The sequence below is a fragment of the Dromaius novaehollandiae genome, chromosome 1 (assembly GCF_036370855.1).
Source record: "Dromaius novaehollandiae isolate bDroNov1 chromosome 1, bDroNov1.hap1, whole genome shotgun sequence".
Classification (NCBI taxonomy): domain Eukaryota; kingdom Metazoa; phylum Chordata; class Aves; order Casuariiformes; family Dromaiidae; genus Dromaius; species Dromaius novaehollandiae.
In genome coordinates this window covers 72161123-72184401 of record NC_088098.1, presented here as the reverse complement: position 1 = coordinate 72184401, position 23279 = coordinate 72161123, and the positions used below count along the sequence as shown (strand labels likewise).

The 23279-nt window shown below is 40.7% G+C and overlaps 1 protein-coding gene across 5 annotated transcripts in view; it reads left to right on the top strand.

The window, feature by feature from the left end:
- ITPR2 (inositol 1,4,5-trisphosphate receptor type 2) overlaps positions 1–23279 on the top strand; it is a 272287-nt gene that overhangs the window by 41585 nt on the left and 207423 nt on the right. For 4 of the 5 annotated variants that reach the window (XM_026114016.2, XM_026114015.2, XM_026114017.2 and 1 more), the window contains exons 3-9: positions 2952–3067; positions 4238–4324; positions 5041–5199; positions 10595–10693; positions 11164–11247; positions 12841–12987; positions 14294–14389. In XM_026114016.2, the coding sequence (XP_025969801.2) occupies positions 2952–3067; positions 4238–4324; positions 5041–5199; positions 10595–10693; positions 11164–11247; positions 12841–12987; positions 14294–14389 (788 nt within the window). Of the gene's footprint in view, positions 1–2951; positions 3068–4237; positions 4325–5040; positions 5200–9501; positions 9580–10594; positions 10694–11163; positions 11248–12840; positions 12988–14293; positions 14390–23279 lie in introns of those variants that run through there. The other variant, XM_026114018.2, reaches the window with a different exon arrangement.

Sequence of the window (23279 nt, the reverse complement as noted above, 5' to 3'; positions counted from 1 at the left end):
CCTCCTTGCGTGAAGGAGTAACTCCATTGAATTAATAGCATTGAAAATGAGAAAAGTATCTGCCTGGGTATCTAGCTAATCTCCCACAGAGAGGTTATGAATTGGACACTTGAATTTCTACTCACAAGGGTGGAATAGAGAGTTAAGAAATATTTCTTGTCATGTGTATGAAATATGGGACTTTCCACATGTGCTGTTGTGGACTGGAGGGCAGGAACTAGCCCTCGTTGGCAACGGTTGATGTGAACTTAATCTAGGAAATGGATAGTCAGTAGATAGCATTGCAAAATAAAAACTCTGCTGCTGACCTGACTCAGTGGTTAAAAACCTATGCCATGATTTTGGTGTCGTTCCCTACAGCTTCCCTCGCTGACTTTTTTGTGACAGTGTGAGTGCATGACTAGATTCTACTGTATCTAAAAATGACATGCAAGCTTAGTTAATACAATAAAGGCATTTAGACATTGATCTAGTGTGAACCTGGAACATATACTTAGAGTGAACATTGTGATTACTATTTCATATTGCAGCACTGTTGATAATAGAGGTAAGGTTGGCTATACAATGCTTTTGGAAAGAGAATCTCTTCTGAAAAGGCAGCAGGAGTGCTGAAGGGGTAGGGAAGGCTGTTTTAAAATTATTATATATGTGATGCGCATGCCATTAACTGCATTAAGTGCAGTGCTAAATAAGCACTTAATGCAACTCATATGGAACTAGAGCATGTCTAGTCTTCTCTTTTTCTTTTATGTATTTTTGTGAGGAGCAATTTCCATGGTGTATTCTGTGCAGCATGGCCTTTAAATGGTCTCACAGAGTCTCTTCTGTGAGAGAGAACTGTCTGATAACCAGTGGCAGAAGTGGCTTTGCTGCTTCTGACCAGTCTGGGATGTAAGAGTCAGCTAAAGGTGCTTGTGGGACCAGCAGAGGAACGTTTTTATCTCTAATCTTGCTTTGGGGTGGAACCTCCTATAAATAGCATATGTTGCCACTCCTGCCTGGCTCTAACTTGTGCTATGGTTGGGTGGCTGTGAGTCAGGTAGGTGTAGTTGCTTGCCTTCAGTCCCTACCTTCATGAGACCCAAGCATGGAGAAAGGAGGAAAATCCTTAGAGATCTTTTTCCTCTGTGGATGGATTAATCCTCAGAGAGTGCTTGGCTGTCCGTGACAGTTAGATATGGAGGACTAATAATTTGGGACCCGCCTTTATTTAACATCTATGAAGAGAAGAGTTTCACACTGTAGTACGCATGCAGTCCTGTATGTTCTGATTAATCTCACGGCAAAATTCTAATGGACAATTAATACTTCCCCTCTCTTCCTCTTGCTGGCTGATACATGTAGAGTGTATGAAAGGGCAATTACCAGTATTTGCTAACTAAAATGTCTTTCAAATCTAGCTTTTAGAACAGTTGATGATCAAGAGTGTGCATGACTTTATCTTTCATCATCCTAAGAGAAGTTATACTTGGATGAATCATTTAGGTTTCTGAGCCTCTACTTCCAACACGTAAAATGGGTCTGATAATATTCCCTCTCTCCTACCCGTTTTCTGCCTGGTCTATTTGATAGCAGACTGCTTGTGGGCACAGATTACTTCTGTTTGTGCTGTGTCTGAACCTTTGGGTTCTCACTCTTTAACACAGCCTGAAATTGTACTGCTGGTAAAGTGTACACCATGCCTGGGGGTGTCATGTTCTGGTTGGAAGGAAAGGTGGGCCAGTAGCTGGGGTGCTAATCTGGGAAATATTCAGACCAGTGGTGAAGTTTCTATGCCATCACAGACTTCCTGTGTGACCTCAATCTGTCTTTTTTCTTTCATCCTTTCTTTCTTTTTTCTATTTATATGCCTCTTTTGTTTACCAAATATGGGCTGAAGACGAGTACTATTAAAGCCACTAAGTCACAGCGGAACCTCGCTGACACAAATGCCAGGGGACCATATTCTTGCTTGGATGAGTGTAAGCTCCTACTCTTGCGTTGTGATGATTGCCAGTGTGAAAGTATTTGCTTCAGATATTCTACTTAGTTTTTCTTTGAAAATGAGTATTCTGGTGGGAAATCAAACAAAAGTGAGCAATAACTTCAAAGTGCCTGTAGAAAATTCAAAAAACCCCATGGGGCAGCAGTGGCAGATGGCTGTGTGGCAGATGTATTTGGATGAGTGGGTTCTGGAGAGGTGACTTCCACTCCCCTCAGGTAGTGCAGAAGCAGGGTTTGCAGGAGCGTGCAGTTGCCTCTGCCAGTGAAAATTGCCGTCTACGCCATAAAACGACAAGTCTGTTTTGTGAAGAGCACCGTAAAACCTTGGAACTGACCCTGCTACTGTGAGGTAGCCAAGAGTCATGTACAACTCTTAGCTGTATTCAGATGTTGGGAAAGGGAAGGTGGAGTTCAGTTTTTGTAACGTTGTTGTTTCTGCTGTTAGTTTTTTTACTCAATCTTAGGGAAGGCACATGTAGAACAGAACAGTGTGTTAACATTCTTGATAGCTTGCAGCTGAATGTCCATATAATCTTTTGTTTTAGCCCTGCCAGAAGGAGCAGAGTAGCCAGATGTTTGAAAAAGAGAAAGTAGGATCCTTCTTTTTCAAGATTTCAGAAGTCACATGCCTTCAACCAATGCAGCTGTAAAGGTGTGCTGCAGCAAAGAGTACTGATTAAAAAAAGCCTGCAATTCTGCCTCTTGCAAGCTCACGGATTAGGGTTCTTGTAGGGATTGCAGAGAGATTGCTCAGAGTGGGAGTGTGCGGGGCATTGAAGGATTTATGATCGACTCAGATATTCTGCTCCCTTGTTTCTGGTGTCATTATGTCATACTGTTTTCTGACTCTGCCCAAACACTGTGGTATCTAGGCATTTCTGGAAAAAGAAAAACAACCAAAACACACTTACAAATAAAGGAAGTGTCTTTCAGCATTACTTATGGGTATTTCTTTCAATCTTCTACAGATTGCCTTTTCAAGGTGTGTCCTATGAACAGATATTCAGCCCAGAAGCAATACTGGAAAGCCAAACAAGCCAAACAAGGAAACCATACAGAAGCAGCACTGCTGAAGAAACTTCAAGTAAGAGACATCTGTATTTGTAATCTTATCTCAATCTGCAGGCTGTGGAATAACAATAGAATGAAAAAGAACAATAACAAGTGCCTTGGGAACCACCATGAGGGGTATTATGCCACCATAGCAACCTTGTATTCTTCTCTCTTAGCTCTCCTACCTCTTGGCTGGCGCTTATTGCCCCTACTCTGCTTTTTGTCTTGCTTTAGGTTGTAAGCCCTTTGGGCTAGATGTTGTGCCTTTCTGCTATAAAACTTCTGAAAGCAGTAATATTTTTTTACAAAGTAAAAATGGAATTAATAAAAGCAGGAGTGGCCCTGATTTAAATCATGCAATTATTTTAGAATTCTTTTTGAGGAGTTGGGCAGAGGTGTGGGCCAAGAGGTGTATTTTGCACTTTAATCTGGAAGTTCTTCAGGATGGCAATTTTCTTTGCCTTCAGCCTAGGTGATTCTTCCCTGGACTGTTTGGGCAGGTTCTGTTTTGCATCAAGTACAAGGCATGTGGAGTGAGCCACTCTTCTGTCACTGAAAATGAGCTGGCCTGATGTTATAATTGGATGCTTAACACCACATGAAACGTGGTCATCTGAAACATGGCTTCATGTGCGATAGAGAGACTGTCATGAGCCACATGGTGTGTGGCTACAGCTGGTGATACAGCGATTAGAGCTAGGAGCTGAGAATTGGTCCTGTGGCTGTATTTGACCTTGCCTTGGTCTTGCAACATGTGACTAGTTGGATTTGTTTTGTTATATAGAAAATCCGTGTCTTTTTATGTAATTCAAAAAACAACAAATGAAAAGAGTATTGAAAGAGTGAAGCTAATCATAGACCCTTCTTTTCCCTTTTTGGGGTGAAATAAAGCACCTAGAATCACTTCACCTGTTGGATGTGATAGCATGCGTCTCGTGTGTGATCCATAAGTTGTGATGGAGTTTCTATTCTGGGTAATAAAAAACCTGAGTGGTTACACAGGATCTGGGTGATTATAGTACAGAAAATCACATTGCAGCAAGAGATGGATGCTAAATGGTTTATATTTTCAGTGCAGTAATGCTTTTGCAGGTTGATGAAGGCATTTTTAATGTGGTGCCGTTTCCTTTATATGCTATTCCGGTAGCTGAATCCAGCTATTGATTTCGTAGTATTTAAAGAAATAATCATTCTTTTGCAGCATGCAGCAGAACTGGAACAAAAGCAGAATGAAAGTGAGAACAGAAAGCTGTTGGGCGAAATTGTAAAATATAGCAATGTCATACAGGTAAACCCATTGAAATACATCTGCCTTCTTGCAGACCTGAAAAGGAAACAGTTGTTTCACGTCAAGGTTATGGTGAAAATGAAACTAACCACTGTAATCTAGATTGTCAAGGGTCAGATAAACAGAACTTGGTAAAGTTTACAATATTGTGTTTTTCTGTCTCTTTTAAAGACTACCAGAAGTACTGCATATTCATGTTTAAATAATATGTCGTAATATAAATTTTATATGTAATTTTTGTTGCTTCAGTCTAGAATCTGAATGTAAATATATATCTTTTAAGATTTATTTCAAAATCATTATTGTAGAGGTTCTGTGCAGTTCCTTCTAAATCACTGCAGTCATTTGTGCTTCGTGACATATAAATGGGAGAGAAGTTATGTTCTCAAGTACATGCACTCATACAAGTATGACTTTCCTGTAATGGAAATGAAGTTCCTGAAGATAACACTGTTATTGACCCTTGCCCCACCCATATAGTATACGCTGTAAAATTGATCAGTGTTATTTTCCGCTGGATTTGAGATACAGCATCTGTTTTCCTAAACTGCAGTATACATTGATACCCCTCTTTCAGTTTTATTTAGTCTTTGTCTACATATGTTTTATATATATATAAAAAAAATCAATACAGAATGAAAGACCATGCTTCCTCTTTGACTGAAGATAGAAAAAGCAAAAGCAATCCTAATGTTTTCATTACTATTTGTTCACAGTTACTGCATATAAAAAGTAACAAATACCTCACGGTCAATAAGAGATTGCCAGCTCTGCTAGAGAAGAATGCTATGCGGGTGTCTCTGGATGCTGCAGGGAACGAGGGATCCTGGTTTTATATCCAGCCATTTTGGAAACTGAGGAGCGAAGGTGACAATGTACGTGGAAATACTTAATGTAAAAGAGGTAATATAGGGAGAAAGCAGAAGGTTTCCAGAGGATACGTGTTCTCTTTGCTACTGGCATAAATTGTGATGGATCAAGTTCAGGAAGAAAAATATTTTTAAAAAGTGTTTTTTGCCTATTAGCTTTTATACACAACTAGAAGCTTTTATTCAGTTATATGGTCTGGCATCTGAAATGTTCCCACATTGGCTTTAGCCTCTGCTGACCTGTTTTGGTGTCTCTCTCTTGACTTCACCTGTATATTCTGATTTAAACAACTGGTAATAAGACATATTTTATATTAGGGTAAAGTGTTGTGTTTATTTATTTATTTTCAAGAGCCTTTAGGGTCTAATCGAACTCACAAACTCTGGGCATAATTTTGTCAAAAAGTCAGCAGAGAACGTCTCTAGGAAATACATCACGTTTCTTTCAAAATCTGTATCCCCTTTCAAGAAGAGAGTGACGTCTGTGACTAGGAATTGGGTTTGATCCTCTGGTGGGCCTTTTCTGGATGGATTTCAGTGGGAGTCCTGTGTATTGGACAGGAGAAGAATATATAGGGGAGCTCGTGCTGCAGATCTGAGTGAGTTGAGCCCTGAGATCAAAACTTGGTTCTTAATTCAGCCTCCTGTGGCTTAGTTAAGCGCCCATTGTGAAAATTCAGATCTGCCTCTGAGAAGACCATGTGATGGACTTGGGTGGTTTTATATTGTAGACCTGGATGGGAATGTTTGGCTGCTCTCACCTATGAAATACTAAGTAAATCCCTGTGAAAGAGCCCTTATTGGTAATAACCACAGACAGAAATGCTTGTGTGTTTTCTCATATATTTTCTTTTATTAATTTTGTGGTTACCCAGCCCTTGGGATGATATCCAGGATGAGTGTGGTTACTTGCAGTTCCTCTTGGCAATCTAGTGATGGGAGGAGAAGGGAAGGATTATTTTCCCAGCTCATGGTCAGAAGCCCCTGAAGTCATAGTCTTTCTCTGTTACATATAGCGATCAGAAGGTTATCTAAAAACCTCTCTCCTTGTCCCCAAGCCTTTTCCAGAGAAAGGGAGCAAACATTAGTCCTCTGGGGCACCTCTGCATGGCTTTTCAATGGGGGAAAAGAAGTGTTGTGGATTGAACACTAAGTTGGTGTTCCTTTCCATCTTTGGCAAGAAGAAAGTGACTTCTTTCTTTAAAGTTTTGGCTTAACTTCTTAGAATAACATCAAGTCAGCATCTTTTTAAATTCCCATGCGCTCATCCCTGGGAAATTAATGTGTACCAAGCTCTCCAGAGTGGGGAACTGTGTTTCCCAAAGTGTGATCTGCAAAGCCATCATGAGCCATTACAACTGAGAAGAGCAGAATCATCTTAATCCTTTAAAGTCATCTGCAGGGATGTAGAGTTTTTGATTTAATTTGATGCATTGTGGGTATATGAGAAATATGAAGGTTTGGAAGGGTTTTGTTGGTTCAAAAAGTTTGCAGACCACTGCAGTGTAACATTGCACTCCACAGGCAAATCTCTGCAGACTTCTGTATCCTAGCTTGTTCCCTGTGGGGCTGTATTTGGCAGGCTCTCTACTACAGAGGCTGTGTGGAAAACTGTCAGGTTTTCTCCTAACTTAATGACCTCCTCTGGAACCCATCTGCTGCTCATTTTCTGTCACCAGGAGCTCCCTTTCAGGCCTGAGAGTTCTCCATTGTGTTTTACAGGAGGAAAACTTGAGAGACACTTTTTTTTGCTTCTTCTACCAGACCCAAATAGATCCGATAATTTTCTTTGCAAAATTCCGGTGCTGAACACTGCTCAAAACTGGGCTGGCAAGTTCCCACACCTTCAGAACGTACAGATACCAGACCGCTGCAGTAAGGGGAATGGAGGTAGCAAGTGATACAGAAAATCCTTCACTTGCCTGTCACAGACCAGGAGAGGATCCAGCCTTGTACCCACTCCTTCCCTCTCAGTTACTCTCAGATCTGTGCCTGTTAAAAGGCTAGTTTCTGGGGGGCTCATCTCACAATGCACCTAATATCATATAAGCAAGGGTCACTTTACTCATCCACTAGGTTAGCTTTTAAAGGACTCGTATCTTTCTGTATAGTTTTCTTCTTCTGGCCTCTTAATGCATAAACTTAACTTGTTGTATCAGGCCTTTATTCTGTTTGGAAACGTCTGTTTTTATTTATTTATTTATTTATTTTCAGTTTGTATGTTATAAAAAGGAAATTTTCTAATAACAGACAGTTTAGAAAGTCTTTACAGAATCTGCCTTTAGAACTGTAGAAGTGACTATTGAGTGACTGCTTGAGCGACTGCTATGATGTCAGATAACCCAGGTAAGGTAGATCCAAATATGCCATGTATCCTAAAAGAAGAGAGTGTTGTTAGGTGTGGGGGAAGCTATGATACAGGAAGTTCTAAGCATGTGTGTAACTTTTCTGGTAAGTCATAGTCACTGTTTATCCTTGTAAGAGGTTTAAAAAAGTTATTTTTCTGAAGGAGGAACTTTTTTGATGTGACTGCAAATTTTTTGGTACTTGGCACATGTTTTAACAGATCAGTCAGTGGCTTAGCTTCATTAGCAGCTGATAAGTTATGCAAGTCAAAAAGTAATGAAAAAATATTGCGGAAAATTTACAGTAATCAATTGTAACACTACAATATTTTTTGCAGACTTTAACCATAGCTCAACTCTCCTCCAGTGGAAGTTTTGACTAATTAAGGCCAGAGCTGGTTCCAGTTAGATTGAATAGCAAAATTTGCACTGGTAGCAGGATTAGCTCTGTGTAGATTGCTTTTTTGGTCCTTCTCTCATTTTAGCTGTTTGAAAATTTGATCTTGCAGCATGCCAGCAGAGGTGGTCTGGAACTTAGGGAATGCCCAGCCATCTATGGGAAAGTTTTGTTAATCTGCTCGATCTTTGAAGTGTGTCAGCAATATGAGTGGCAGGTGTGGTTATAACACGAAAGCAATGAAGATGGAGTAGCAGAGCCTTCAGTGCTTGAATGGTTAGTCCAAGCTGAAATCATGGCTGCTAATTAACCATTTGTGACAGGCAGTCTTTGTGATATATCACACCTGTGCTAGCATATTCACTCCTGCTTCTTGATTGCGGTGTAGATATAGCTGTTAGGTGGGCTTACTCAGATTATACGCAACCACAGAGTTACTGGAAGTGATGCCAGCCCTGACGCATTCCCCAGAAGACGGGATGCAGTGATTTTGGCTATGGCTCTTCTCACTCTCAACTCATCCTTTCCACCAAGACATAGACTAATATGGTTGCATACATTTACAAAGTGCCTTGTGCAAGAGGAACTGCAGCTGTGGTCCAAGACTGAAGGGCCTTGTAAGTTCTTCTTGAATTAAAAGACTGACTTCTCATTGGCTTCATCATGAATTTCATCATTCCCTGGAGGGGTCTTATCTATATTGGAAAGGACAAGAGTTTTGTCAAAGGAGTCAGGAATGAAATCCTCAAAAGCAGTGTGTCAGATGCAACTTTAACTAATGCTTGTGTACATGTGAGGAAGAAATGCAAGGGACTTGTAAAGATATTAGCTGACTGCTGGTCCTGTGCAGCACACTGCTGTGGCTGCCTGTGTCCAACATTGACTAAGGAGGAGGAGAAAGAGCTGGTGTAGATTTTGATTTTGAAGAGCAAAACCTTGGGAATACATTGATCTCTCCTCTTTAATCTCCATAGAGTACAATTATACAGGCAGATATACGCTCCCTCTCTCCCTCCCTCCCTCCAGCATTTTGGGCATGCTGAGGCATTATTTGGAGCCAGAAGTAACGCTGTGGGGGAAACGGGGCTCAGAAGAACAGACTTGGCGCTTGCCAAGGCAGCCATATTTAAGAAAATAGGAAGCCCTTTTCAGTTTGCTTTCATTTTCTGCGTCACTGGTGAAGGATGCATAGGAAACCTAGTCTGTGAAACTGCCCCTTTCATCCCAACCACTTACAGAGGTAAGAAGCATGAAGGATAAGAAAGAAAAAGGACATCTCATTGCTTCTGTGGCAGCTGGCAGAGCTGGCTGCTGTGAGGGCAGGCTTCTGATGTGGATTTGGAGCAGGGTGGGAGATGGAGGCAGAAACCGTGACCTGATGTAACAGTTCCTACCCAGGTATGTGGATTGCTTCCATGAGTCACAGTCTTGCCTCCAAAGATACCTTCCCTTCCCCTCCACCCCCCCCCCCTTAAAAAAAAAAAAAAAAAGGATGCTCAATGATATGTTCTCTGAGTAATTAGGTTGTTATAATCCAGCTGTACTTTCAATAATTTTGAAGTACTGATTCCACTTTGCAGGATGCAAGCCTGGTGGTTTATTTTGATTAATGAATTGTCTGGTCTTAACTTCTTAAAGCGGGCTGTAAGTAATGTCTGTGTGAAGCATGGCATGCAGGAATGTATTGCATAAGTAATGCACCTTAAAGGCACATTGTCATCATTGTTTTGGGTTCCATTAGTGAACTTCCTCTCATTATTTGTATCAAATAGGATATCTACATGTAGTCTAAGCATGACACTGTCTTTTGCTACTGTTGTTTATTTTAACTGTGTTGGTAAAGAACTTACAACCTTCCTTTTCACCCCTACAGTAAACGGGCCCTGCTTGCAGGGAGTCAGCTATGAATTCCTCTTGTAGAGAGAAGATCTCTTAGCTAATGTACCTGGTGCCTGTGCTGAGCACCGAATATCATTTAGGGAGCAGCAGGAAAGGGGGTAGAGTGTGTTTATCTCTCTGAATTTCCCGTAGCTTATGTTCCTTTCTAAAGTACTCTGTCTAAATCAGAGTACTCCTGAGTCTGTCCTGACACTTGCCAAAACTTGGCCTGCAGAGCGGGCAGTCATTGGGCTGAAAAAGTCTTGTCTCAGGCAAATTTTTAAGGCTATTGTGAAATGAAAAACATATTTATATGAAAAGTTTGTCTGACAGCAAGAAAGGGAAGAGATTCTTGCTGCCTGACTACAGATTAATTTCTAAGCTTTCCCAGCTCTTTGGCTAGCAGCATATGGGATAAAGAGTAGTTAATGCAGCTTCTAGATGATAGATCTGCTCCTGGAATTCAGGACCTGGAATTCATAGATTTATTTCTATATTTCACTGTTCCTGAGTTCCTGCTGAACTGAACTCAGTAAGCATGCCACTTACTGAGAATGCCAGGATTCATTAATGTGAAGTCTTGAACCCAAGCAATGGCAGAGGCATGAGCAAACAGAACTGGCTGAAGGAAGATTCTGTTGGTGTGTGGATTGTCTGCAAATAAGTTCACCAAGTGCCATTCCTAGAGCATGCGTTTGAATTGTTTTCTAAAAATGTAACACTACTTCATTTTATTGGATAATTATGTAGGTCTAAATTGCATTTTATTTCTGACCTCCAGGTTGTCGTGGGAGACAAAGTTGTACTGATGCCAGTAAATGCAGGGCAGCCTCTGCATGCCAGCAACATTGAGCTTCTAGATAACCCCGGCTGCAAAGAGGTGGGTTCAGCAGAGGAGGGGTAATTGCCATTCTGAAGTGCATCATACCCTGTTCTTTACTGGTATCCAGAACCCCATCATAGGCTATATGTCAGTACTATACATTGGTTCCAGCTTGACCACAATAAAGCAAGGTGCCGTGCACTTATTCTTGGCACAGAGAGTTTCCTGAGGTTTGCTTGACTATCTGAAACTCTCACTGATGTAAGAATAACTCCTCTTTCAGCTGCTCTTCAAGTCTTCTTTGGTAGGCTGTAACCAGACAGAACAGTGTTTTGCCCACTAAATCTTCTCCAACATTGCCGTTGTCATTATTAACCCTTGAGAGCTTCAGAACCCATGCCAGGAACTGTGCTAACCTATAGGCCGTGGCCCCTGCTGCCCTAAGCATAATGTATTTTTTTAGAAGAATAGAATGTTCCAAAAAGAAAGAATACCCCTTAAGACTGTAATTGTGTTTCTTCCCAAAGGTAAATGCTGTTAACTGTAACACAAGCTGGAAAATAACTTTGTTCATGAAATTCAGTAGTTACCGAGATGATGTACTGAAAGGAGTAAGTATTTTTTTTTTTTAACTAATTATTCTTCAAGTCTGAAAAATCATGCCATATTTGGCTTAATTGTGCTGTAGAGAAAATATTACATGGTATATAAAAGAGGCAGTTATGACTCTGGAGTTGTGAAGAATTCCCTCACGACTGTCCTTCACCAGCCAGAGACAGTGTTTTTCCTTTGTGTTATTTTCTTACTAAGTGGAATTGTCTGGAAGGTGTTAGCTTCCAGCCTATTTCCCCTCCCAGGGGAACTGAGGACCCATGAACAAAGATGAAGTTCAAGTGCAGAATGATGAGGGCTCTGTACAGAATAGCTGTGACATTTCAGTTTAAGGCAAGATGCTAAAAGCAAATATAACAAGCTACAGGAGGGAATAAGGCATGAAAGATGACAGGAGCTGTAATAAGACAATGTAGTTATCAAAGCTAATGGTGTGTACAGCTTCATGCCTCCAGATCACTCCCTGAGATCATTTACATTTTCATTTTAAATAAATATCGGTTGTCCTCACCTGTACCTTAATGAGTTGTTGTCAACTAGCTATTTTTTGGTAGGTATCAAGGTACCAGCAGGCTTTGAGGAAGTATTTGAAAGGGAAAATGGTATATCTGTCTACACTAATATGGGTTTAGTGTTTAAAGCTTTGATGAGAGGCAGAAGGAAGCAAAAATGGTGCCAGCAGAAGAAACAGGGAGAGGACATTGGTTTTTAGCTGCAGACACTTTTGAAGTACTTTTTTTCTTCTGGGGTGGAAAAAATGGTGAGACTGTGGTAGGGAAGCAAAGATGGAGTTGAGGGGCAATGCTGAGTAGGGTGTGCCTGTTGCACTGACTGAGATGATGAGGCTGGAAGAGGAACCAAAGCTGAGCTAAGCAGGGAGAAACAATGAAAAAGGTGTAGGGAGGGGTGAGTTTGAGAGGCCCTGGATGTGTGAGGCCAAGAGAGAGGGAAGACCCAAACTGAGAGTCTGACTTGTGGCAGGGAAGGCTGAGGAAAGGATGGAGTGGGGGATGAGTCATATGGAAAGTTTGAGGGCATGAAGTAAGGCTGCAGAGGAGGCCTTGAGATTGTTTGAACTTGCCAAAGTATGTACTGTCGCAGTGATCTGCCTCTGTCATAAGAGGTCTAGTGAGGGATAGCGGGGTTTGGCTGTCTGGGATAAAAGGTATTGCGAGAACTGTGAAGGGAAATACATGACCATACTGTGCCTTGAAGCTTGAAGCTCTTCATTTTCCCTAAATACTAAGATTGATCAGAAATAGAAAATCCGTTCAGAAAAGTTCGCTAAAATTAAAAATCATCGTTAGTCTAACTGCTGCCCAGTATTCATTGCAGTGCTCTGAAACAAGTTTTATTTTCACTAAAATTCATGGGTCTCCTGCAGGAATGAACTGTCTGATTCTGTAAATGGTCTTCAGACTCAATGCCAAGATTATATCCTCTGCACTTGGTACCTACTCCAGCAATGGGAAACAAAAAATGTTCTCTTCACATCAATGCTGTTGACATCACTGGAGTTAATACCGATAAAGAGGATGAGTCTAGCTGCTTTGCCTACCATTTAATAATGCTTCTTTTTTATATTTCTTTAGGGAGATGTTGTCAGATTGTTTCATGCAGAGCAAGAGAAGTTTCTGACCTGTGATGAATATGAGAAGAAACAACATATTTTCCTTCGTACTACATTGCGTCAATCAGCCACTTCTGCAACAAGTTCTAAAGCACTGTGGGAAATAGAGGTATTCTTTTTTCCTTTTTATAAATATTTCAGGACTTGAAGGCCAGGGGTCAGTAAAAATACTTTACCACGACATGAATCATTCATAGCCTCTTGATATCATCATACACCTCCCCGTAACTGTTGTTACTTTACGCAGCAGTTTGTGTAGGATGAATACTGAAAAGACGCTTTACTGCTGTGAAGACATGTGGAGAGAGGATTTTTTCTTACTAAATTTAGCTGCACTGAAATGACGATGGGTCAAATTCAGACTTGACATAAATGGTGCAATTTTATCAAAGCAATTGACTGACACTCATGTATCCTGAGTTCTGAGTGTTTGTATTTGGTGGCTTCTGCAATACAGAAAATTGAAACTAATGACGACTGACAGGAAATCTCACAAATGTGATCGAATCCATTCTTCTGCAGGAAGGCACAAAAGTGTGTTTAAAGTTAGGTTGAATAAGCGTGTCTTTGCTGAATGGGAGTGATTTTCAGAAGATATCTAGCAGATGTACTTTGACTGAGAAACATTGGAAACCGGTATTTTGGAAAACCTTGCCGTTATAGTAGTGTAACTCCTACACTCAAAAGTTCTTAGACTTTGAGCAAACAGTGCATTTAAAACAGGAGCTCCTCACTCAGGCAAACAGCCGATTTTTCTCTGAGTAAGGACTATATTGAATATGCAGAGTATACTGCACTTCTAGCTATTTGACATTACCCCATAGAAGAGAGAGGCACTGCTAGGTTTGAAGGTAGCAAATAAATTACAGCTCAGCTAAGGGCAAGAAAAAAAATCCCTGAATATTTCAAGTGATATGGGGGCATTTAATCACTTGGAAGGAAATTTATCAAAAGGTCCCAGTGGTGTCAAAAATGAAGTTGGTATAGTGGTGAAACTACTTTTAAGTAGTGCCTGTGTAAGTGTAAAGCAGCTACATTTACTTTGCTGAGCTCCAGATACACACCAGGGCAATTTAAAGCAAAATTTGCCTCATCATGTTTGAAATAAGTAGATTAATGAAAATATGGAAGTAAAAGGAGGTGTATTTCCTGGCACCCAGCAAAAAGTAAATGTAAGTAGTTGTTATCTGTGATGGGCTTAGTGTGAGCACAGAATTCTCTCTGTGGTAGACTGTTTGTAATTATGCAATTTACATATTTTTATTTGGAATATTGGCAACAGTAGCTATGGCATGATTACTCTTGCAGTATAATTAAGAGAACAGTGGTTTGGATGAGCTGTAAGAATTGTCAGTGATCTATGTGTGATCTTGAGGATTTCCAGCATGATTAAAAATCTGTATTTTTTCTTTTAGGTTGTCCATCACGACCCTTGCCGGGGAGGGGCAGGGCAGTGGAATAGTTTGTTTAGATTTAAGCATTTGGCAACTGGAAACTACTTAGCTGCAGAGGTAAGAACATAAATGGAAGAAGTGGTTGTGTGCTGTCTAATAAAGTACCATACACATTCTGCTAATTCAGAGCTGCTGTAGTAGGTAGGTCTACAACATAGGTCCCTCAAAAGATCCCATGTCAGCTCTGAATGGGGAGAACTGGATGTGCAGCGCTGTGTCATGCTGTATTGATGCTTCCGATGATTGCAAGGTAAGTTTTCTGAACTACAGGGCACTAGTAGCTGAGTTCAAGACAACATCTAACCTGAGTTTCACCTCTGCTGCTGAGTCTTGGATCTGTTGCTTGTTGTCATGGCACCAGGGCAAACACCACTGTCACATATCCACCATATATAGATTTAAAATCCTTGGATTCATTTGTCTTTCTGATCTTCTTTGTTCTTGATTTTTGGAGTGTTGTTGTGATCAGTCAAATATTCTTCTTTGCTGGCCCAGGCAGCTATATACAGATTAAAGGTTCTAGAATAGAACTGAACGTATGGTAATCATTCAGCTTGATCAGAGAAGTCAGTGCGCAGACACTAGAATGGATACTCTAGACTGCTCTAATTCAGGTGCTGTAATTCCCTTTTTTCCCCCACGGGCTCTAGAGTTCCTTAAAAAAATAGTTTTACAGTGCTGATTTCAATGTTTTGATATATGCCAGGCAGCATGTAGCCTAAGGCATCTTTATGTTCCATAAAAGCTTGGGAAGGACGAACTTGTCAAATACTAATGTCATGACTTTTGGTGGCATGCTTGTGCATTATGATTAGGACTGGTTGAAGTGCTCTGCTGTTATACTCATGGCTAAAAAATGGAAGAAAAATTGTTTGAGGAAATCTTTGCCCCTCTGGGGAACAGGGGGTCCAGGAGGAGGAGAAGGGAGGTCTTACAACTTATCTAGTTGTTATCTGGTACTTTATGTTAAGGCAAAATGGTGTTGTGACTTCCCAGAAGAGCAGCTTCTTATCTTTTAAGATGCATAATTGTCCTTAAAAATAAAATAGGGCTCTTGACAAGCTGGAAGAGAGCAGATAACACCAGGTTTCTGAAATAGGAGAGCCTTGGATTTTTCCATAGTTACAAGAAGCAGTGAGCTTTTTAAGTCAAGTCTGTTCTGTACTAGGTCTCTTTGTGTTTGAGTTGTATCAATGGAATGAAAAGTAGGGGTTTTTTTTCCACTGATCTAGTTAAGTCTGTGCAGGATTCCCACTTTGGCTTATGCTTGCAAGCATGAGTGTAAAAATTTACAACTACAAGAATCAGTTATAAATCAGCATGTATTAGGGAATCCCTGAAAAAATACTTGCTCTGTTATAACCCAATAGAGTTAAGTTACAGCAATACAGCTTTTGTGTGGAGACAAGGCCTTAGTATCCCCAGGGTGCTACTTTTACTTCCCAGCTCCTGTCACAGCCTGCACTATTTCAGAGTAAGAGCAAGCAGAGGCTATCAGGCCTATACTTATTTCAAATTATTTCAAAATCAGTGTCAAAATACAAACAATGGATCTCCAGAACAGATACTGATCTTATTTTCCATCTAACACTGACTATAATTTGTGATTTTTTTTTTTAATTCAGTTTTAGTAATAACTCACAGAATAAGTCAGAATTCTAATAGGCCTGAAATCCCTGTCCGAGTGAATGAAGAGCATCATCTCTTTAAAGCCAGTGGGTCAAAATGCCTTTACTGTTCTGCTCCGCACTGCTGTGTCCATAGTGTAGCAATACTTTGGCTTGGATGAAGCCACCTGCCTTTATTATGGTAGCTAATATTGGCTAATATTAGCTAATTTTCAAGTGGCAACCAGTACTCCCACCTAAGAGACGGCCCCGTTGTGCTCTGCTTACACTGAGATGCTCCTGCTAGAAAGATGCGACTTAGACTAGTTAGACTAATGGAGGGTCAGAAAAGGCTTTTTTTTTTCTTTTTTTTTTTTTTTTTTGGGGTCCTCCCACTGTGTCAAGTATACTGACTGACTGACTGACTGATGAGCTTCCCTTTCCTGTTATGCCTCATCTGCTCAGGGATTTGTGGGAGAAAAACCTTCACGTGAAGAGAACTCACAATTCACTAAATGCTGAAACTGAGCTTAGGACCATTCTACCTCTGGGAAGGAAATCCCCATCAGGAAGACTTTAAATATGGAGAATACAACTGACACATTACCGTAAAAGCTGGAAAAGCATTTGGGTTGAACAGAGGTTGTATTCTGTGACTGGAGAGTGGCATTAGTTACTGTATCTATGAAGTGTAAAATACCTGCTGGTGGAGATACTAAACTTAATGCTGTAATAAAAACCTGTGAACTGTATTTTTCACAGTTCACATGTCAGGCACAACACACCAGCCAGACATCCACGTCAAAGATTTATGAACAGGCAGGCAGACTCCTAATGTGCGTGAGCTAACTTTAAATCAATTGTTCAAAGCTTACTGGACACTTATCTCTTCTCTTGCAGCACAGGAAGATTGCTCATGGCATTGATTATCAACAGTGTCACACATTGCCATGACTTGATTTTGTTTAAGCCTCCATGATAAAGATATCTAGAGTGGAATAATAAGTACAAACAAATAAACAGAATTCATGAATCTCTCAAACATTCTATTGTTGGCTAATGGTACAATTTCTGTCACAGCTGAGCTATTGTAAATCAGGATTAATCACTTCTTATAACTGTCCTTTTCTTACTACATCCTTCTGTACATCAGCTTGATATGCACCACGCACGCTTTTGCAGTGGAAACTTGAATGGGTCAGATCTCACACAACAAGCAGAAGTGTCCTTCAACTGGGTGTCTCCTTTCTCTTCTTTGCAGTTAGACTTGTACCTTGTGTGTAAGCAGTGCTATGCCTTCTCTTTTTCTCTGTGACTTCCTTTGCCAGATGTAGCTGGTCAGTGTGATTTGTGACTAGGGGGGTCTGGACCATGTAGTGGAGCGAAGTCACTGCAGCTTGTTAAGGCTAGGGGTTGATCCAAGGACCAAGGAAGTTCAAGACACTTGCTCCAGAGAATTCAGGGATTTCAAAGTAAGAAATTTACAGATGTTTCAGTGAAAATCCTAAACATATTACAGTAAGTAAGTTTAAACAAAAAAGTGAGGCAATGCAGTTATTCAATAAACAAGACTTATAGATCAGTACTTGTAAATCTAATACTTAGGAGTCCTGACCTTTTTCTCTCAAGTTTATAAGTCCTAAATTCCAGGTTCCTGAAAGTCATAATCAGTTGCTCAGCTTTAGTTACTTTTCAAAGACTGAGATCCTTTGACACTTCTGACTTTTGATACAGTCTCACCTAATACCATTTCCTTTAATTCTCTTTCCACCTGCATTACTTAGGCTGATTTCATTAATATGCTTTGAAGTTTCTTAAGACCTACTAATACTATAAAGCAACCTAGAGCTGAACAGATTATGGGCTGAGGGCGAGCCACCTTGAAGGACCCCTTGCTAAAGGAGACCCAGTGGAAGACACTTGCTAATGACACATAGCTCCTGCCAGAATGCACACCCTAGGGGCATGGTCTGACACTTCAGATGCACCTATGCTCTCAGCCCATTACTTGAGGCACAGAAAAGATGTCCTGAAGAAAGAGTTTCATGTTTGGTGGTAAGACTTGAGACATCTGGGATCTGGATATATGGTAATGTCACCTAAGTGTCCAGCATTTGGAAACCTGAACCCATTGGCTAAGGCTTTCTTTAAACACTGAAATCGTAAAAGGCTGCAACTGAACCAAGTTCTCAGCTGGAAAATTGGAAGGTGAAAATTTCTTCTGTTTCTGCTTTAGAAACAGTGGGATTTCTGCTGTTAATGTCAGAAGGGCTTGATTTCACCCGAAAGAGCTGAGCCAGATCCTTAGCTGGAGATTTAGACACTAAGCCGCCAGCTAAGATCCAGGCTGCTGAGTTTTATTCTGATCTTCACAGAGTCAGCAGTCTTTTAGAAAAAGTTCTGTAGCAGATTCTTTTTTTTTTTTTTTTAGCCCTGGTTACAGCAAAATGACCCAAGTTATTTTGAAGTTTTGTATTTATAGAGGGGCTGTAAGGTTAGGTGAAAATTGAATGCTTCAAAGTAACAAGAACTTTTCCTGTTTTATTTAAAGTCTTTTCAGTGCATGTGCCCCATGTAGAAAGCACCCAAATCTGTCGCTCTGTGTGGGAGCTAGCTGTAATCAACTTTAACAGCCTTTCAGATGCTGCAGGTTGGGACCACACAGCTGTGCTTTTCTCATGACCACACCTAACCTTTTCAATATTCTAATCAGTAGGATAAAAGTGTCTTTGAACTGAATGTCAGCTTATCGATTGTGCTAAGCCAGAACATGCACATTTAAGATTGTTCTCCATGTGTGTAACACCTCCAGTTCTGTGGTTACTAAACTGGATAATCTATACTCAAACTATTAACGCTTGCTGTATGAGGATGTTAAACAGAAATATGTGTGCCTGTGCATACATGTAGGCATACACAAGAAATGCAGGGTAAGGCTGTCATTTCATATTTAGGTTCTCAGGTGAGATGGATATTGCTAAAATAATCACAAAGTGCTTGTACAACTATCAGATCACATGCTGTTTTCAGATATTCCGGTAGAGAATAGATAAACCACAGTATATTGCTGGTGAAACACTGTGAACGTGTACATAATCATAAGACAGTACAGAAATTGTAACATGATAGTTCTATTTTATTTAGCAGAATGGGCTAGCATTATTAGATACCTTGGAAAGACATGGCAGTAAATCTGGTAAAGTAACTGCCTTTAACACTGAATTACTTACACTCTAAATGAATTAAGATGTGCAGATAAGATGGCAGCCTTAATGTTTAACTTTTATGTTTCTACAAAATTGTAGCTAGAAGCACGTGGTTAAATTATTACTATATCTCCCGAGAAAGTGCATGGAGTACTGGTGTTTGGGGTGTATTGCTATAATGTTGAGCTGTCGCAGCGGAGATTGAGTCTTCAGTATGTAAGGGTCGGTGCAAACTCAGTGTAAAAGGTAGCCTGTGCCCTGAAGTTCTTCTAGACAAAAGAGAGAAGGCTGAAAACAGGTTGGCCAGTGCAGCAGCAGTAAGCTCGGAAGCAGTAGCAGAACCAAGCATACTTTTTCTGACTTGTAGCATGCTTCATCCACTAAACCAAATTGTTGCTCATGTGAAGAACGTCGTTCAGTAAAGCTCTCGGGCACATCCTTGTCTTTGAAGTCAGTGGAACATCCCATTTCCTCTAGGATTAAGGGTGTTTCAGATACTGATGTGTCTGGACTTCCTCTAACAGTTTTCACTTGTGCAGCCACCCCCTGGACAACTTCGGCCACTGCAGGACTGAAGCTTCCACAACAACCAGAGTTCTTTCAACTTTTAGGTGTGAATTTACATTGTAAATGGCTTGCATGGGACAATTGGGCTGGAGAGCTCTTTAGCATGTATTCTGGTGATGGCTGAGTCACAGAGATAAGCCTGGCCCATCTTTAGTCACCTTGGACAGAAGTAGCAATCTCATGTCCATCCCAGATGCATGTCCCCATGGAAAACCACAGTGTTTCTAAGTCAGAGTTTGCTTTTCCGTGTTCTGCAAGAGTGAAATTGCAGGTTTGAGCCATAAAATGGATCAGCTTCAGTCAGAGTTTAGTTCTAAACTCTCTCGTTAAAATCCTACAGAAACACATTTTCACCTTTGGGGGTTATTTTAGCACTAGGCATTCAACCCAGTTGCTTTTAAAGATAGGAATGATTTAAGCCAGTTGGCCTGACAAGTACAGGGTTACATGCACATGAGATGAGATGACGATTATATGAATATTCTAAACTCTAAAGAGGAAGTCCAGTCCATACCACTGAGGCTGTAGTTCAGTGATAAGAGCGCTTCAGCGACAATGCAGCCTTGCAGAAACATCATGTTTCTGCAGGTGTTTGATTGCGCTCCCATGACGCAACGTGCCGTCTCCGGGGCTGTGCTGGCGGCAGGCTCTGGGTGGAGGGAAGGAGGGCAACCAGGTCGCTGAGCTAAGGCACAGGGCACAGGTGGCTGGGGTATGGCAGCAGGGACTGCTGAAGCCAGCATCAAGGGCGTTGCCTTGCAGGACCGTGAGCTAGGTTTCGCTCTTGTGGTCTGAACTGCTTTCTGAGAACCCTTTATTCAAGGGTTCAAGGGTCAGTAAAAGTTCTTCGTAACTCCTCTTGTCTTTCCTGAGTGATTTCTTCCCATATTATCTCACTCTGCTGCTTTGTCAAAATTATCCAGGTTTCTTTCAGGAGAAGTTTATGTATGTCATTTGCTTACATATTAAATTGAGAACTGCTGTAAATACTGTTTTGTAGTCTGTTTGTAGTGAGTCTCTTAGTGTTAAAAAAAATATTAGCATGATAGTACTCATTTATCCAGGGGGACAGAGCCAAACTGTTTCTAATACAACTAATCCTGATGTAATAATTGCTAGATTTGGATCATGGTGAAGTTAGCCAAATGCATGTTCAGATTAATGTTGATTAGAAAATAATCCTTTCCTGTCTTTCCAATGGGACTAATAAAGAAGTGGTACTCACTGCCACAAGATTTTGAGAACAAAGTGTATAACAGGATTTGAAGAAAGATTACATACTTGTATGAGTAGTAGTATCCTCAGCATTAGCGAAAACGAAAAAACATAAAGGGGAAATCATTTTTTTAAGCTTGAGGCCATAAACCAGGATTAATGCTTTGAAGCCCTGGAGAAACTTTGCCTGTGGTTTTATGGTCATTTTTGCTTGCACCTTCTTAAACTGCTCTGGGAAATAGGATGCTGCACAGGCAGTTTTTTAAGAGTACTCAGAGGAGAATGCTTGTAGGCCATAGTTTAGGCTTTTTGAAATCCAGTTTTTGGATGCAGGAGGCTGGACTGCTGGCCAAGAGTTTGGGAAGCAAAAAGGGCTACTGTTTGCCAGTGCTATCTTTTCAGAATGGCATGGAAGCAGGCCTTTTGATACTATAATGAAAGGCATCACAAAAAGTTTTATCCATTGGTTACATAGCTAATGCAGAGGAGGAGAGCATAGTGGTAAATTCTGTGTGGTTCCTTCTGCCTTGAGAAACAGTAAGGCAGATAACTGACTAAAAGTGGCGATGTTTAACCAAGCTGTGCAGGTACCTTGTGCTTAAGAACAACAGTTTGCAAACAGGAGAAGGTACCAGGAGATGGCAGCATCCACCAAGGCCTTTGTGCATCTGCTCGCCTTGCCGCTTGGGATCACAATCACACATTTAGTTTCATGGTACTGTGGGACCTCGTTGTCTGGAGATTGCTACAAAATCTTCTGTTTGGGTTGTTTTTGCCAATTTCTTTGTTAAATGTTAATATAGCATTCTGATAGTTTATATCTGTTGGGCTCTGTGATTAAAGGGTCTTGTTTAAAAAAAAAAAAAAAAAAAAAAAAAAAAAAAAAAGGCCTACCAAGGTGACAGGGCGAATTCAGCACTGAGCCTCATAAATATTTTTCACTGCCTCACAGGAGGAGTGTGGTTTTGTTTTAAAGCTCTATAAGGAGTGAAGGATAATTTAGAGTTATGTGTGAAAAGATGGAAGAGATCCAGAGATTAAAGGAGGAGGAGGAGAATGGATTACTGATTTACAGAGCCAGTCTGACCTGTTCCCCAGACCTGGGTACAGCTTTTTAAAGTGACAGAATTAGAAGCAGTTTAATTTGCAGAACCATCTTTTCGAGGCTGGATTTTCAGAGGTTTCTATGAACCTTGAGAATGCTACTAAATTTCATGACCTGACTCCTCTTGACTTTAGGTGGAAGTTAGGAACAGCATTAGCATCCGTCAGTGTGCAAGTACTTGTAAAAACCTGGACCTCGGAGGAAGAATTCTTCCCCCCAGCCAACTGGTTTTGTGGTAATGATCTGTAAGCCGGTGTTCTGCTAGGCTTTTTCAATCCAGTCCGAGGTTGGCTGCATTTCAGCAGTGTTTATATACACATGTGCTTTAGGAGGAAAGGAAGTGTGAAGACATAAACACAGCATTTATTGTTATGTAGTTGTTACAACAACTGCTTCTGTTATTGAAAATACAAAGTGTGCTGGTATTGCTTTTTGCTGCGTTCCAAGACAGCAAATGTGGACATGTGGTCTATTCTCTAATGCATTTTATTTGCTTATTATTTAAAGATTCCTTGAGAACTTTTTATTAAATTATATTTATGCCACTTTTTGTTCATTTTTGATGCGTGATGGAAATTTAGAAGGCTACCTTTTTTTTTTTTTTCCTTTACTGTAGAAATTTCAGGAATGTGTAATTCAATCACCCTTATTTTTTTCTGTGAGGACCTCTGAAAGGCATGTGGGATATTAATGCCTAGATTGTAACCTTTGAGGAGGTGAGCATGCTTTTTCAGATAGGACATGCTACCATGGGGCACCGAGGCTCATACTGAGCTTATGGGCCAGTATTCAGGTTAGACTAAGGGATGTCTTAGACACTTTTCTTCCTTTTCTCTTCCTCAGCAGAATGGGATTTGGCCATGTGGGACTGAGTACCAGGCATTGGTCAGGGTCTCTGCCATTCATCACAGCAGAAGCACAGGGATTTCCCAGGTACCAATCTCTCCTGGTCTAGATGAGAGCTGCATGTCCAGGCAGCTCTAGTGTATGCCACTGGTGTGAGACCTTTAAATCAATGTCGATTTAGGCATAGCAAAGCATTGGCCTGTCATTGCTTATACAGCAGCTCAAAATGCCATCGAGGTGACCTGTCTTTTCTTCTTATGGCAAGGGTGAATAATTGGACAGGATGGTGTCAGAGCTGATTCTCATTCCAGTTTTTGGCCAGCAGATAGTTCACTCATACCAGGGAATTCCCCGCAAGCTGTCTGTGTCCACTTAACTCTGCTTGTGCAGTACAAGGGGGA